General features: G+C 41.4%; 1 protein-coding gene across 3 annotated transcripts; it reads left to right on the forward strand.

Annotated features, from left to right (window-relative positions):
- The first annotated feature begins 12 nt into the window (after window positions 1–12).
- Window positions 13–17,386, forward strand: LOC130916867 (matrix metalloproteinase-15-like). Of its 3 annotated transcripts, none has more exons than XM_057837920.1 (10): window positions 13–871; window positions 6,594–6,742; window positions 6,847–6,963; window positions 7,037–7,350; window positions 7,501–7,662; window positions 8,869–9,218; window positions 9,388–9,526; window positions 13,346–13,496; window positions 13,597–13,712; window positions 15,495–17,386. In XM_057837920.1, exons 1-10 carry the CDS (start codon window positions 680–682, stop codon window positions 15,959–15,961), a joined length of 2,157 nt encoding a protein of 718 aa, XP_057693903.1. In that variant the 5' UTR covers window positions 13–679; the 3' UTR covers window positions 15,962–17,386. The 3 variants fall into 3 exon arrangements, with proteins under 3 accessions (XP_057693903.1, XP_057693905.1, XP_057693904.1); XM_057837922.1 differs by lacking the exon at window positions 13–871 and adding an exon at window positions 5,905–5,911; XM_057837921.1 differs by lacking the exon at window positions 13–871 and adding an exon at window positions 6,264–6,404.
- Window positions 17,387–17,636: the final 250 nt, after the last annotated feature.

Raw genomic sequence — 17,636 nt, forward strand, 5'->3', positions numbered from 1 at the left:
GGCGCTTTTATTGACCTTGAAGTACTACAGCCAGTGAGTTGAGTCACAACTCAATCATTTCTAATCTCCTCGGAAAACACATTTTCCTTCGTGAGAATTGACGTATCGTCGTGAGAAAGTGAAAGTTGACAAAAATGCGTTTTTATTTGTAGAAATTCCACAGTCCAGCCGTTGTTACCAAATAGTAATTTCCTGGAAAGCCAGCAGAGGGCAATGTGGGCATCGTGTTCATTTCCCCCCTCGGCTTGCACTGTTTATGTGCGGGTGGGCTCTCAACCTCGGAACTATTTGACGCACATTTATCTGCCTTCCAGCAGTTTTCCTGCTCGTTTACGAGTTCCATACGTGCGTTAAAGACGTCGGTGGAGGAAACTAAGATTCTTTCAATCTTGGCGATATCTTTACGGCTGCTATTCGTCGCAATGAAAGTCAAAGTTCAAGTTGACCTCCGTTTTTTGCTTGGAAGTGAGCTGCTGGGAGATCATTTTCAGTTCTGCACTGGGAAGCGGCATAGAAGCTAAACTGACTCGGACCACGTACGCTATGGAGTTCCACTAAATGACTAGTTTCACTGTAAACGTCATTTTAAAAAAATTGTCTGTTTTTAAGTTGACGACCCACTTGTTGCTTGCCTCGATGTGAGTGAGAGGAGACAAAAACCTGATGCACTTTTGCCTTAATGCATTCCTTTCTGCTGGAGGATTTTTTTTCTTTGTTCGAACTGTTACTCCATTACGCCAAAAAGCAGACCACGAAGATGTCAGCACAAGAAGCTCGGTCTCAAGTAGTGATCACTTCTGTCTGTTTACTTTCTCTGTTCCTTGGCGGCACAACTGCTGATGTGCCGGGGCAGGAGAGCTTTAACACAGAGGTAACGCTATTCAAATCACATTATAAGACTTGACTTCATTGTGACATGTGGAAAGTGCTCTCGTAAAAAACAAAAATACGATTCAACTTTCAAGGAAAATCAACATTTGCTGTAGCTACGTAACCAGTTTCGGGTTGGGCTATAAAACGTTGCCTATTAATCCACAAAGGTTGAATGAAGACATCTTGACTCGTGTATATTAATGACTGAAAAATTACATTCATAATTTTAAGAATTCTAAAAATATTTGACCTTAAATTCAAAGTTAAAAGGGAAAAACGACACGTATTATAAAAAATGACAATGTGAAACTTGGCAAATGGAGAAGTTCTTACACAGGTGCATGACATAATGGGTATTAATAACGTCATGAGGGAGGGCAAGCAATCTGGGATACTTGCATAATTTAACTGGCTAAAATAGAAACGGCATTGATAAAATACCTGCCTCCATGTCTGGTGGCCGCTTCCTGGAAATACTGGCTTTTATTCATGTTTTTACCCATCAAAAATAAAAAATAAAATAAAATTCTGTGTTATTCCATTTTATCAAAATTGTCTTTGCTGCGATGCACTTGGAAAAAAGTGTTGTCTGTCCCTCCAATTCATTGGCTGTGATTAACAATGATTGGCCTTTAATCGATTTGATCACTGCCAAACCCCAGTTCAAACAGACTACACACCTATTGCCGTCGTCAACAGCAGCGAATGTGTTAACATTTAATTAAAATTGATATAACCATGTTTGCATTGGTGTACACTATACACATAGGTTTGCCACCCGTCCCTTGAAATACGGAATGGTTCCGTAATTGGGAATTAAAAGTTGCGTTCCGTATTCAACAAATACGGAACAGAGTTTGTTCCGTGTTTCACAATTGTCCCATGGGGCGACCCCGTGCAACCCGCGGCTCCGGTGGCGGGGAGGGGCTGGTGCCGGTGCGCCCAGCCCATGCACGTCTGTCACACACAAACACACACCTGCGCTCATGAGTGAACACTGAGCCAACAATAATGACCAAAAGGGGAGGAGATATTAAAGGCAGCAAGATAGTTATCTGCCTGCCCGCTGCTGTCTGCCCTGCACTGCACTCCACTTCCGTGTTCGTTGCCTAGTTACCTCGCTCGCTCTGCTTAAAGTGCACCGCCCCGCGCGTTTTTAAAACAATGATGTCTTCAACAGCAGACACTCAGGACACCCCATCCTCAAAAGAGGAAACGTCTCCAAAAAATAGACTGCAGTGGGAAGATGGTAACCCGTGGCTCGATAGTCACTGATGATGATTATAAAGCGAACTGCAAGGCAGGCAGGAAAGGTTTTGCAGTGTCTCACGGAGGTGTAAAACAGCATGTTGCAGGGGACCTCCACAAATATAAGATCCCAGCAGAGCCTTCGTCAAAATTCTTTGTACCTGAAGCATCCCCTGAGCTTGATTTGGTATGTTATTATGCCGTTGTATATAGATAACATATAGGCTATATTTATATTTACCTTCATACATCTTGCATTGATAGGAGCATAACTAGGCTATTTCAGTTGCTATTGTGGTTGATTATTTTCAGGAATATTGATTTTTTTTTTGGGGGGGGGGACATACATTTATTATCAATAAATATGGAATGAATTTATGTACCCATAAAGAACATCTTATTTTGTTATGCTAACTAATGCTCCTCATTTGGAATTATTCCTAATAGATTAACAGCAAATAAACACTGAATAAATGGTCCTACTGCTAATATATACTATCTATTGATTAATAGTGATACCAAAATGAAAGCAATAATTTGACATCATGCCACTCCTACCCTAGTCTAAATTACTGCAGCTGAGGTGACACAGGTATACCACACAGTAAAACGTGGCCAGAGCAACAACAGTGCTGACTGTGGACATAGGCTCAATCAGAAGATTTTTATGTGATTCCAAAAGATTCTAATGTGATTCCAAAATGCTGAAGAAAATGACTTTGGAGAGAACAAAGCAAGAGTCACTGTTGAAACAAGTCCTGGGTCCAAAGGCAGTGGGTGATGTGCTCAAGATCTTAACGTGACCCATCCCATGTTCCATATAGACCGATGCCTCGAATAAATTGAGCAGTACTGCTGTCCAGTACTTCAGTCCAGAATCTGGGCTCACCAACAAAATGCTGGACTTCATAGAGAATGCAGACGAGTAAGCTGCTGGAATTGTAGCTCTTCTGGAACACTCCCTTAAGAAATTTGGCTTGTCAATGGATCACGTGACCGGATTCAGTGCCGACAACCCAAATGTTGATTACGACTATTCACAATTTCGTTTTCACCTGCAGAAAAAAACAAAACAATCTGTTGCAAGGAAACTGCCTTGCCCACATAGTGCACAATACAGTTTTCTCATCTAAAAATAGATTTCTATGCATTTTAGGAGTTTTGGGAATGCCCCTTTTTTTCGCCGTAAGGTTTTGGACGCGAGTGGGGTGTCCCTTATTTCTATCTCTGAAAGGTGGCAACCCTATATACCCATGATCTGTAAAGCTGTGGTTGTGTTCACACGTATCCAAACATTCACAACAATTTTGCTGAATTTGATGTAGTGCTTACATACCTGCTATAAATATATAAATACTAATCATACACTGAGGTCCCAGGTACAGTAAATATTAGGGGTGTGTATTGCCTCATATCTGGTGGTGTGACTTTTATCACGATTCACAGGTCACGATTCGATCTCGATTAATCCTGATACTACACTTAAAGATGATTATTAGTTTTGGTTTAGCATAGCAAAGGACTGTCTCTAAGGTGCTAGTCACAATATCTGTTTGAAAAATAATTTGGGCTCATTATGAAATGGTAGGACTCTTGTTCATTTAATACATTTTTGTTGTTTGTTTCATTGCTTAACAACTTTTATAACAGCATTTTACCAGCTAGGTTTTTATTTTAATGCACAGTGGATTTTCTTGTGAGAGAAATCAACATGGGTCCAAGAACATTTGTGCAGGTGGTGGAAAAAGGTGACGCTTAGCATTGAAATTAAGATGGAAATGATAGAAAAATATGAGCGTGGTGCGGGTGTCAGTGAACTGGGTGAACAATACGGACGGAATATGTCTGCAATCTCGACGGTCCTCCTCCGACCACCGTTCGCCCTTTCTTTATAAGTTAAGGTGACAGTTATTATTATTGTAACATCGGCCAGGAAGTCGCCAGCTTTGTCTGGGTTTTAATCATTTATTTCAGAACTTGTGCAACACGACACGGCTATTGCCCGCCGTAGCCGACCAACAACACGACAAGAGAAAGTAAAAACTTTTCCGCACTTCTCACTCTGTCGTCAGTCACACAGTGCATTCAGGAACGGCATGCAAAACACAACTGCCACATTGGAACCCGATTTTCTACATTATTATTATCACGATTTTTATTTATAATTTTTTTTTTTTTGCTATGTGTAATTGCTATTTGTAACTGTACCAGCAGCAGTTATTTTAATGTAACTAATGCTATTAAATTCAGGATTTCGCGTAGGTTTTTTGGCTTTGAAACGAATTAATCGAATTAGAATCTACAATGGTACCTCGACATAGGACCGCTTCGACACACGATCTTTTTGACATCTGACGTAAAATTTTCCTCGCCATTTGTTTCTACATTCGATGACGTGCTTGAAATATGACGATTTTTTTTCGCGCACGACGGACGCACGGCAAATTTTCTTGTGAGAGAAATCAACATGGGTTCCAAGAATGTTAGTGCAGGTGGTGAAAAAAAGGTGACGGTTACCATTGAAATGAAGATGAAAATGATATAAAAATATGAGCGTGTTTTGCGCATCCGCGAACTGGCTCGACAATACCGCCGTAGAATGTCTACGATCTCGACGGTCCTCCTCTGACCTCTGTTCACCAGTCTTCATAAGTTAAGGTCACAATTATCATTCTTGTAACATCGCCAAAGAAATCACCAGCTTTGTCAGGTTTTAAAAAATTTATTTCAGAACTTGTGCAACACAACACACCTACTGTCCGCCACAGCTGAAGCCGACAACAGAACATGAAAAGTTAAAGTAAAAACTCTAATGCACCTTTCTCACTCTGTGACGTCAGCCACATGGTGCGTTCAAGTACACCACGCAAAACACATCTGCTGCATTAGAACCTGATTCGTTACATTATTACAGGTGTTGCTATATTTTTATTACTACTATTATATAATTATTCCGATTTTTATTTATAATTTATTTGTTTTGCTCTGTGTAATTGCTATTTGCAATAGTACCAGCAGTATGTATTAAGGATTTAGTGTAGGTTATCGTGCTGTGGAACGAATTAATGGAATTATAATGTATTCTTCTGGGAAAATCCTGCTCGACTTCCGACCATTTCGACTTACAAGCCAGGTAGTGGAACAAATGAAATTCATATGTAGAGGTACCACTCTAAAGGAAAGTCAATTACATGCAATGACATTTTTCGGCCACTGGGTTGGGGGGGGCACTACACTGCCTGCCTCCCATCAATCTCCGTGTATGCATAAAACTATGTATCAATTTATTCCTAAAACATCATCCAGCACTCAAGTAAACATGTTTTTGTTTTACAACATATGGCTTTCATTATAATATTTTCTCTTTTTTAGTGCTAACCTGCTTTAGTGTAAACCTGCTTAAATGCAGGATTCTAAATACTGCATGCCTCAGTTTTGCAGTAAAAGCCAAAATGAGCCCACATTTACACTTGGTGTATAAAAGGTGCTTTCGGGGCATCGCATATTGCCCTCTCTGTTGAGTAATCCGAGCAAAATGACCTGTAGTACTCCGTCCACCGTTGCTGCGGTGTGCCAGCCGCAGCACACCCCCAACAGCAGCTAACATTACTGTTTACATTGACTGACGCAGTAATGGAGGCCAACCACTAGAGGGCGAAGTAGACAAATCTGTACTTGGATTAGTCAACAGCAGACTGCAAGGAAATGCTGCTGCTTGCTTCCAACTTGCGGACAGGAGTAGAAGTACAGCCATTGCACCCCCCCCCCCCCCCCCCCACTAGAAACGCATGTAAGAATCGATAGACGGATTTTGAATCGATATGCTTGATGTAATATTGCGATGTATCTCTAGATTTTTTTTTTTAAATCCCTAGTAAATACCCCTTCTGTGACCTTTGACAAGCTTTTAATGCATAAATTCAGATGCACATCTATGGGTGTGTTGGATATTTTCTGCTGCCTTCATGCTGTGAACACAAGGAAGTTCAAGTCCTGTGACTGCTGTTTTGACAAAATGCCTGATGTGCTGTTTTTGAATCTGGTGCAGGATTCTCTAAGACATGTTTCTGAAAGTTAGGAGGAGTAGTCACACTGCTTTCCTAACGACGTGGCACCGCATGCTACAAATGACGTTCCGTGTCACCCTAGTCTTCGGTCACACATGATATGCCTGCTCACAAATGGGTCAAAGCACAACTGAAAAAATGGTTTTCATGTGTTTCCTGAACATCTGTTTACATCCTTTATTTTGGCTGTCACTGCAGAAAAGGCAAAGGAATGTGGTAATATTATTAGAGGACATCTGGTTTCTATCTGCTTTTCCTTTTACTCCTTGGATAGTTCTCCAGTTATTAAGTAATGGCTGCATTCCCAGATTAACATTGTTGCTGATACCTATTTTTTAAATCACAAAAGATAACGACTCCATAACATTTCTCAAACAAATACGATATCTCATCATCTTCTCGCAGGCGTGGCTTCGTCAGTTCGGCTACCTGTCTCAAGCAAGCAGACAGATGTCCACTATGCAGTCAGCTCAGATCCTGTCCCAAGCCATCAGTGATATGCAACGTTTCTATGGCTTGGAAGTGACTGGAAAGGCAGACGCCGCCACTATAGCGTAAGATCCATATCTTGGTTCTGAGGTCCAGGGGTGGAAATATATAGCCATGTTTTAGTGCTATCTGATCGTCTGCTCACATCACTTTTGTGTGTATTGTGTAGGGCCATGCGTAAACCCCGTTGCGGCCTCCCTGACAAAATAGCCACAGATGACAGTGCGAGGAGGAAACGCTATGCACTCACAGCACAACGGTGGGACAAAGACGACATCACCTACAGGTACTATACCACACTAACATTCTTACTTTAAAAGGGCAATGTATACGTAATTAGATATGCTTTTACGCTTTAGTATATTGGACCAGCAAATCCCATCCTCCTTGGGAGCGGAGAGGACATACGACGCCATCCGCAGAGCCTTTGATGTGTGGCAAAGTGCCACGGCGCTCACCTTCCGAGAGCTGCCAGCCAAACACGGCAACAGCAGCCAGGCTCAGCTTGCTGACATCCTATTGTTGTTCGCCTCTGGTTTTCATGGTGACATGTCCTTGTTTGACGGCGAGGGGGGCTCACTGGCCCATGCCTACTACCCTGGGCCTGCGATGGGTGGGGATACACATTTTGATGCAGATGAGCCTTGGACTTTGGACAGTCCAAACCACCAAGGTTAGTGGTTATAGATGTAAATACTTGGTTTACTTTCACTCAATTTTATGTCATATTTTGCCCGCACCACCTCTCCAGAATGTTTTGTGTTCATCTGTGACATCTGGTAAATGTTGTATGAATGTACAGGATTTGCTGTTCTTGGTGCAGGTATTGACCTCTTCCTGGTTGCGGTGCACGAGCTCGGTCACGCTTTGGGCCTGGAGCACTCTGAAAATCCTAATGCCATTATGGCTCCTTTCTACCAGTGGATTCACACACAGAACTTCACACTGCATGAAGATGACATCAAGGGAATACAGCACATTTATGGTGAGAGACCTTAAATTTCCATTCTTTTGTCTTTGATGACAAATTCAACCCTTTTGTCTGGGACGTATCACCTTAGCTGATTCATCAATACTGTAAATGCATTTGTTTACCTCATTATTTGCTCTATCCATGTATACGGTGATTGAGTTTCAAGATGAGTTTGTCATTTACCACATAGCTGCCATTGACGGCAACTGACGTCCAAGCTGTTTGAATTGGGAGGGTTGGCAGCAAATGATTTGTTTATTCGCTGCCAGCCAGTGGCATTGGTTGGGTCTCTTGGGGCTCCAAGCAAGAAATCCCCTGGGTCCCCCACCTGTGCATACTGCAAAAAGATTGTTCTTTTTTTTTTGTACAAATAAATGCATAAACAATAAATAAACAAACAATGTATAAGGCCACATAAAAAAGAAACAGTTTGTAGACATACATAAAAGATAAAATTAATAGAAAAAACATTTAATAATATGAAAAAATAATGCTGAAAAAAAAAAATCTTACTTAAACTGGCACACTTAAGTTTTACTTTTCACGAAATATGCGTGGTCTAATAAGAGCGTCAAGTGCAGCTTGCTTTGGCAGATAGTGTAGAGCCATAAAAATGCAGTGTTATTTTAAATTGTTAATTCTTGTCCTTTCTGTGGAACCCATTTTGGCAGCTCTTACCTGTCCGCTAGCCCTGCCTCTGCTGCCAGCCCTCCCAATTCAAATGGATTGGACGTCTACAAGTGACAAACTAATTTAAATTCACAGCAAAAGGATTAAAGGAGCCACACGATTGCTACATGCTTCAGGAAACATTTGGGCATGTTTGCCCATTGTTTTTGCAGCCATCATTAAAGTTGTGTGAGGTTTGGAAAATATCGAAAGAGTCCAATATTTTCTCAAAAATTGAATGCAAACTAGTGGTGATTCGAACAAGTAGAGAGGAGACACATTCAAGATGATTTTTACATACTAATGAGCAAAGTATCAAAAAAAGGCAGTTGTTTTCACTCCTTATGCAACAACGTTTTCATCTCTTAGCAACCAGTGTGACAGTTTTATCCACTAAGTACTCAATTAAGTGAGTACCAAGGCACTTAATGGAATATGACCATGGGTAATGGCAAGTGCGTTACGTAAAAGAAATTATTATGTTTTATATGCAGCACATGATTATCTTGATGTAAATTTTACTTTTTTATCATTTTATTACATTTCCAGGACCCCCTCATATTACTGAGACTCCTCACACCTCTGGTGAGGATCCGGAACAAGCATTACCAACCTCCCCTTCTCCCCCTGAAGAGAAACCCACCCTTTCCCCAGTTGAATCTGAACCTAACACCCCGAGTCCCAGCCCGAGCAGGCCCGAACCTACGCCCGGTCCAACAACCCGTCCTGCAATCCCCACCACGTCCCATCCCGATGTCACGCCACCTATCAGAAGGGATGTGCCTCTTCCTCCCTCTACTCGCCGGCCCCCCAAGCAGCCAGATAACGTGGCCCCTGACATCTGTGATGGGGACTTTGATACTGTGACACTACTAAGGGGGGAGATGTTTGTGTTCAAGGTGAGATGTATGAAACATTCAGGAAACATGTCGTAAATGATTATTCAATACAAACATTCTTTCTCTAGAAAGATACATTTCCCGAAATCCAGAAAATACAATAGAAATGCAAGGAAATTATATACTGTAAGAACATCTGGTGAATAATGACGTTTGGTCATGTGTGCAGGGTCGCTGGTTCTGGAGAGTGAGAAGGAACCGGGTCCTGGATAACTATCCCATGCCGATATCTGTATTTTGGGTTGGTCTTCCTAGCAACATTGATGCAGCCTATGAACGTCATGATGGGAAATTTGTCTTTTTTAAAGGTACATGTTCAGCGGTATCATTTTCTCTGTTTACACAGCACACACTTAACTCTTTTTAAGTGCATATTCTGTCCTTACATACTCATTTAAGGACTGGATCGAGGTTATCCTTCTGCAAAATCAATGGCAGTGAAATTCAAATCCGTGCATGGAATAAAAAGGGTCAAGCTTTGAAGCAATAGTGCAAACCCAACGTTTTTTTTCTTTCTTGCCAACTGTGAATTCCGAAGCGATTGGAATAATTCAACATGGGCAGTTAGCAGGCTTGCTCCACAACTGACACATATTCAATGACACTGTACAACACTGTTATAATGATTCACTAAAAACAATTGTAAGCCGTGGCCTACTGTTAGGAAGAACGGGGTTGGTTGTCAAACAGATTGGTTACACAGTTGCTATAACTCCACCACAAGAGGGCGGTGTTGTGCATTATCTTTCTTGAAGTAGAGCTGCGCCAAGAATGAATTTTTAATTGGTTTTACTGTACTGTAAAACATCACTTTGAGGAAAGAAGGAATTTTTTTAAGGTCAATTGCAAAATTTTAAGGTCTTCACTATTGTTTTTGGGGCTTTTACCTTTAGGTTTCTAGTTTTGAAAGTGTTACCATTAAAAAGAATGAGGACAAAGCTCTTTAGCTAGCTTATACTTGGTAAATGTTAGTTTAGCTTTAAGCCAAAAACATGAGTTGGTTATCACAATGTGGATGTGGATGATTATCATATTATAAACAGTGTAAAGGATTTTAATTCATTGTACAGGGCACAGTGAAATTGGTTTCCTGCAGCTTATAATCGTGTATATTGTATAAATAGAATACGATACAGACATGAAAAATGAAAAGAATCTTGCATACAATATTTTAAGGTTCTTGGGAATAAATGATTGACCGTAGGAGGATCTTTGTTGACATATTTTCGGCGCACTCGCAGTTGATTGTGTGGCAAGAAGTCACAAGCATAATGTCAGGCTATGGAAGCGCTGCGAAATTTAGTGGGTGAACTCTTCAATGTCTGAACACCTTAACATCTGAAAACTGGAGGAGGTTTAGAGAGGAGTTTAAAATATGTGTCTGCGAAAAAAATTAAAGTAGTTCAAAGACATAGGATTTTTTGTTTTCAAGGAAAGTTGGGCCACTGTCTTTAGCGAAGCACCAACCAATTGTCATGCTAAAAGTGGATTGCATACTATGGATATTGGATTTTGTTATTATTTTCTCTTCTCAATTTAAAATTGATGACCCACCACACATCACAAGTGAACAATCTGCCTCTATAAATTCTCCTTCAAATGTGAAAAACAATTGAACTCAATTTAAAATACGTTATTTCTTGCCATGCGCTCTCGTAAGGGAATGCAAGAAACGTCAACAATGATGACACAAAAGGTCATTCTATTCTAAGACGTGTTGATGCTTGGATATTTATAAAGAGTAAAAATTGTGACAACCAACCCCATTCTCCCTGATGAATGACGGGACCTCAGCCCCCACAACACTCATTTCTCATCATAACAATATAGCAGTAACAAAAACCAGATCCTTTGTGGCTATGATGTCATCGCCAAAACGTACATATGTACAGTGGGGCAAATGAGTATTTAGTCAACCACCAGTTGTGCAAGTTCTCCTACTTGAAAAGATTAGAGAGGCCTGTAACTGTCAACATGAGTAAACCTCAACCATGAGAGACAGAATGTGGAAAAAAAACAGAAAATCCCGTTGTTTGATTTTTCAATAATTTATTTCCAAATTAGAGTGGAAAATAAGTATTTGGTCACCTACAAACAATCAAGATTTCTGGCTGTCAAAGAGGTCTAACTTCTTCTAACGAGGTCTAACGAGGCTCCACTTGTTACCTGTATTAATGGCACCTGTTTTAACTCATTATCGATATAAAAGACTCCTGTCCACAATCTCAGTCAGTCACACTCCAAACTCCACTATGGCCAAGACCAAAGAGCTGTCGAAGGACACCAGAGACAAAATTGTAGACCTGCACCAGGCTGGGAAGACTGAATCTGCAATAGGTAAAACGCTTGGTGTAAAGAAATCAACTGTGGGAGCAGTTATTATAAATAATTAGATAATTATAATGATTAGATTATTAGATATTAATAATTATTAGCAATTATTAGAAAATGGAAGAAATACAAGACCACTGATAATCTCCCTCGATCTGGGGCTCCATGCCATGGTCCGTGCCGTCTCACTCCGTGGCGTCAAAATGATAACAAGAACGGTGAGCAAAAATCCCAGAACCACACGGGGGGACCTAGTGAATGACCTACAGAGAGCTGGGACCACAGGAACAAAGGCTACTATCAGTAACACAATGCTCCGCCAGGGACGCAAATCCTGCACTGCCAGACGTGTCCCCCTGCTGAGGCAAGTACACGTCCAGGCCCATCTGCGGTTTACTAGAGCAGGGGTTTTCAACCCAGTCCTCAAGGCACACTGTGGGTCCTGGTTTTTGTTCCAGCCGATCCAGCAGAGACAGTTGAACCAATGAGGCTTCTGCTAAAACAAGCCACACCTGACTGCAATCAACTGATTGCACTTGTAAAACACCAGATTGGGGAAAAAGTGTTGTCATCTTGTTTGGTAAGAATGAAATCCTGCACCCACAGTGTGCCTTAGTGGAATAGGTTGGGGACCCCTGTACTAGAGAGCATTTGGATGATCCAGAAGAGGACTGGGAGAATGTGTTATGGTCAGATGAAACCAAAATAGAACTTGTTAGTAGAAACACAGGTTCTCGTATTTGGAGGAGGAGAAAGAATACTGAATTGCGTCCGAAGAACACCATACCCACTGTGAAGCATGGGGGTGGAAACATCATGCTTTGGGGCTGTTTTTCTGCAAAGGGACCAGGACGACTGATCTGCGTAAAGGAAAGAATGAATGGGGCCATGTATCGAAAGATTTTGAGTGAAAATCTCCTTCTATCAGCAAAGGCATTGAAGATGAGACATGGCTGGGTCTTTCAGCATGACAATGATCCCAAACACACAGCCAGGGCAACAAAGGAGTGGCTTCATAAGAAGCCTTTCAAGGTCCTGGAGTGGCCTAGCCAATCTCCAGATCTCAACCCCATAGAAAATCTGTGGAGGGAGTTGAAAGTCCGTGTTGCCCAACGACAGCCCCAAAACATCACTGTTCTAGAGGAGATCTGCATGGAGGAATGGGCCAAAATACCAGCAACAGTGTGTGAAAAGCTTGTGAAGAGTTCCAGAAAACGTTGGGCCTCAGTTATTGCCAACAAAGAGTACATAACAAAGTATTGAGATGAACTTTTGGTATTGACCAAATACTTATTTTCCACCATGATTTGCAAATAAATTCTTTAAAAATCAATCAATGTGATTTTCTGTTTTTTTTCCACATTCTGTCTCGCATGGTTGAGGTTTACCCATGTTGACAATTACAGGCCTCTCTAATATTTTCAAGTGGGAGAACTTGCACAATTAGTGGTTGACTAAATACTTATTTGCCCCACTGTATCTGTTGTGCTGGGAGTTTAGTCCATGTCATACATGACGTCAGCACTACTTGGCAGCTGCTTCTGGCACAGTCCAGAAGCCCAAAAGGCTGTCCAAGATGGAACAGATTGCATCAGTCCCCTGCGCGGTGCTGCACATGTGCAGCATTCATCTTTACTATAAGGCTGGGTGAAAGTTTGCGCAGCGATCAATATCTGCCCAGGTTTGTAAGCACCATGGGAATAGGATAGTTTTGTACTTTATTTGTGATGGTTAAAGCACCTTACTAAAATTTTCAGCAGCACCATAATTAGATGTTATCAATTTTCTCCCTGCAGATGATCAATACTGGGTGTTTAGAGAAGCGGATGTACTACCAGGATACCCTCAGCCCATTCGGGAATATGGTCAGGGAGTTCCACCTCATGGCATCGACACAGCAGTCTGGTGGGAGCCCAATGGATACACCTACTTTTTCTCTGATGACCGGTATATTTCAGTCACTTTTTTTCATACAATTTGGTGAATTGTATTGAATTAAGTTTCTTTTTAAAATCAATATTAATCTGCATGCCATGTCTAACTTTAGGTACTGGAGATTCAACGAGGAAACCCGTAAAGCTGACCGAGACTTCCCAAAACCAATCAGCAGATGGGGAAATATCCCTCACTCGCCCAAGGGAGCTTTCCTCAGTGATGATGGCGGTAAATGATGATTTGTTGTGAATTACTGAGGGGAATTTCAATTAGTAACAGCAGCTTCAAGTGAAGACAATAACACGCACTGTTGTCAATCTTACTTTTAAAAAAGTAATTAATTGCAGTTACAAATTACTTCTCCCAAAAAGTAATTGAGTTAGTAGCTCAGTTACCTGAATGTAAGAGTAATTAGTTACTTGGCAAAGCAACTGGTGTTACTTTTCATGTTTTTTTTTTCTTTTTTTTTTTTCTCCATTTAAAAAAAAAAAAAAAAAAAAAAAAAAAAACATAGGTCACACTATGTCAAGTTCAAAGGGTTTTTGGGACAATTCGCCCTTGCCCAATTCTTTACCCTAAACCTAACTAGACACAGGGAAATTGCGGATATTGCGAAAACTAGATAGTAACCTTTGCTATGTTTGAAAGTCATTTAATGTTGTAAATTAACTGTTAAAGTTGTGACATGTGAAAGTTCTAAACCTGTTTCATTATTTAAAGATAGATTAAAATCAATATTTTGCCGATTTAGGAGTATTTCAGATAAAAAGTTACTTAGGTTCGCTCGGAAGCTTCTCTACAACAGAGCCTTCCTGAGAAGTCTAATGCTTTAAGATGGCAGCTGTTTACTAACGCCCGTGAGTCCATCATTTCGAGTCTAGTTCTCTATACGTGTGATATCTATCGCAGCATCATGTGGGCTAGTTTGGCTAACTGCTACAGTCAGTTATTATTGGAGCCACCTGGCATCGCGTTTGCAACAGCAACTCCCTTTTTTCCTCCCCACTCCCGCTCTGCTTTCTCCGTGAGTCCGTGTCTCTCACTTTTCTCGCGTCATTCAACCAACGTAGTAACGCATAGTAACGCACGCCTTTACATCCTCAGTAACGGTAACGGCATTGCAAAGATCAGAAAAGTAATTAATTAGATTACTCACTACAGAAAAAAATGATGCCGTTATATTCTAACGACGTTATTAACAACACTGGTAACAGCAAAGTAAAAAAAAAAAAAGTTATTATCAGGGAAAGAGTCAAAAGTGAAGTTAAATTGCACAGTGTAGAATGCCAACAGGGATTGGTTAGGCTAGTGCAAGTCGAGCAAAGAGGAGGATGAGAGCGAGTGGGGGAAGGATGTTTGTGGGTTTGCCAGCACTTCCTTTTGGAAATTAGATTTGTGTCAGAATTCCTCCTAATGCGCTGCACGGATCTGATGGATTCAAGTGGTTAGGAGCACATTTATACCAACACATTCATTTGTACTGCCTATAATGCCCTTACCAAATCTTACTACTGCATGAATACAATGTATAAGTTGTTATGGAAGCCTACGAAGCTTAATTCAATTCAATAAAACTTTGTCACCGTGGGGCAATTAAAAAGCTTGACAGGAAGTTATTCACTTTGTCGGTATATTCAAAGAAATCAGCTTATATGATTAAGAAAAGTTGTTTAGTGGTTACAGCGTAGGTTTACTCTGACCCAGCTCATTAATCGCCACTGACAGCGATAGACTTGTGCGACTGTGCAGCTGCGCCAAGAACGTAGCGCTGAGGACAAAATCGTTTCTCCGTCTCAAGCGATATTGCTAAATGATGGGACAGTTTTGTTACCATTACCTCATTGGCTAGCATTGATTGCAATTGACATCCAACCCATTTGACCGATCGCTGCCAGCCCCTCCCAGTCCAAATGGATTGGACGTCTAATTCTGTCAATGGCATTGAAACAAGATGATAAGAAAATATTGTGAAAAATAGTTTTCTTAAACTACGTTTTGTCTCTCACGCAGCATACACCTATTTTTACAAGGGCACCAATTACTGGCGCTTTGATAACCACAAGACAGTAGCAGACAAAGGCTACCCACGCTCCATCCTCAAGGATTTCATGGGCTGCGTGGGCGTCCCGGTGCCTCGGCCAGACCCGGATGTCAAGCCAGAACCTGGGGACAAACCCACTAAGCCTTCAGAAAGAGGAAAGGACGAGCGCGAAGAAGTGAAAGACAGGGATGAAGACACGGCAACAGAAAAGGACAGCGACGGCCCAGAGGTGGAGGAGGATGACAAAGAAGTCAATGTGGTGGTGACTGTGGCAGACAACGGGTCCAAGGTCATGACGTTGATCATGGTGGTAATTCCTTTGGTGCTCATCCTGTGTATCCTGGTCCTCATCTACGCTATCCTTAGAACTCTCCAGAACAAAGAGACCCCCAGGGCTCTGGTGCACTGCAAGCGCTCACTGCAGGACTGGGTGTGAGTGTTACACACACTAAGACAGATAAACTTTAATTTTTTTTCTGCAGTGCTTGGTGGGAAGATTGTTTCATGGTGGCTATTTAGCCCCACATAATAATCAGCAACCTGTGAAGTGGTTACTATAGTGCCTGTGGAGTTTGTTCACTATTTACATCCTTTTCCTTGTGCCTTTGTCCTGTTCATTATATCACTTTTCTCAAAAGCTGTAGACTGTGAAAGACACATGGCACAACAGGAATGGTGTGCTCTTTTATTTTTTTGTAGCCATACTGTACATGAGAGTGGGTTAGTGAGTCAGCAGTCACGCAACTAGATGCCAGACAGTTGGAGTTTCTCTACTCAGTTGTTGTTGTTTAGCTGCTTCATTGCAGAATTTTCTGTCTGCGTGCGTGCAAAAGCACTCTGAAGCGCACACGCTCACAGGGGTCGTCCTCCAAGCATCGCAAGAATGTGAGACAACACATGCCCAAACATCACATGATCGCAAATGCCCCTGATGACACGCATAGAGACCACTTACCTAAACACAGGCACATAAAACACTGCAATTTTTCCCCCTCCTCCCACCAAGATGACTTACGCAGGCTCCACCACTAAATGGAGTCGTATTGCTGTACAGTATGGACAGTGCCAAGGCAGTGAAGAGATTCGCTTTGTGGTATTTAACCAATGACGCCTTTGCTCTAATTTCAAACGGAATCTGTTTGTTATACTAAAGTGAGATAAGCGTCCATGACAATAAGGTGTCAAACGCATGACGACTAAAGAGCAGGCGGGAGTCTGGTTTCCATCAGTCCCACATGCTACAGATTAGTAGTGAAGAAGGGAGAGAGAAATGTAAAAGAAGAAAATGAAAGCGTTGAGAAGGAAATGAGATATTGAGATGAGGGTGAAGGGAAGGGTCTGCCAGACCTTTTTTTCCTTGGAAAAGGAGGAGTAAGGGAAGAAAGAGGGAAAAAAAGGGAGGAGCAGCGCTGGCGTTGTGCCTCTTGACCTACATGACTCAAATCCCACTCCTCTTTTTTTCACTCTGTTGCCTTGAGCAGGAGATGACTTCCTCTCTCAACTCCTCCTCCTCTCTTCTTCTGTCCACCTTTCTTCAAATTTTATCTCGTTTTCTTTTTTTTTTTACCGTGTTTTCTTCAGAGTTGCATTCTTCCGCAATAGGAACCTCAATAATTTCACAAGATTGATACCCATTTTGCACTCTTTGAAGATACTGTTTTTCCTTATGTGAAAGGCAAAAATCACATGCTCCAGTCAATTGTATTTACTTTCGGTGGATTCTTGTCTTAAGATTCAACTTTGTTTGTAGTTTTGTTCACTTGCACAGTCATATATATATAACAAAAGCGTTCATGCATGCAGAGCATGTTGTGTATGAGGGTTAAGGAATTGTCAATAAAATTCACTGGTAAAACCTAAACAGCACTATGAGTTTTTTCCCCTCTCCTCACATATGCTTTTTATTAACTTGTCTTTCCAGGGCTTGTTTAGAGTGTAAGATATTTTCCCACAACAAGAGGGAGCCCTTTCTCAAAAAGATCCCTGATATAGAGTAGTTTTCAATAACCTCCACTGTTTGCTGCTGCTTCCAAACCCAATGAACCCAAATGAGTTCATGTACTAGTATGTAAGGACACGTCTTCAGTGGATTTTATGTTTTCATGTTTGTG

Source organism: Corythoichthys intestinalis, chromosome 5 (assembly GCF_030265065.1).
Source record: "Corythoichthys intestinalis isolate RoL2023-P3 chromosome 5, ASM3026506v1, whole genome shotgun sequence".
In the NCBI taxonomy this organism is placed as follows: Eukaryota; Metazoa; Chordata; class Actinopteri; order Syngnathiformes; family Syngnathidae; genus Corythoichthys; species Corythoichthys intestinalis.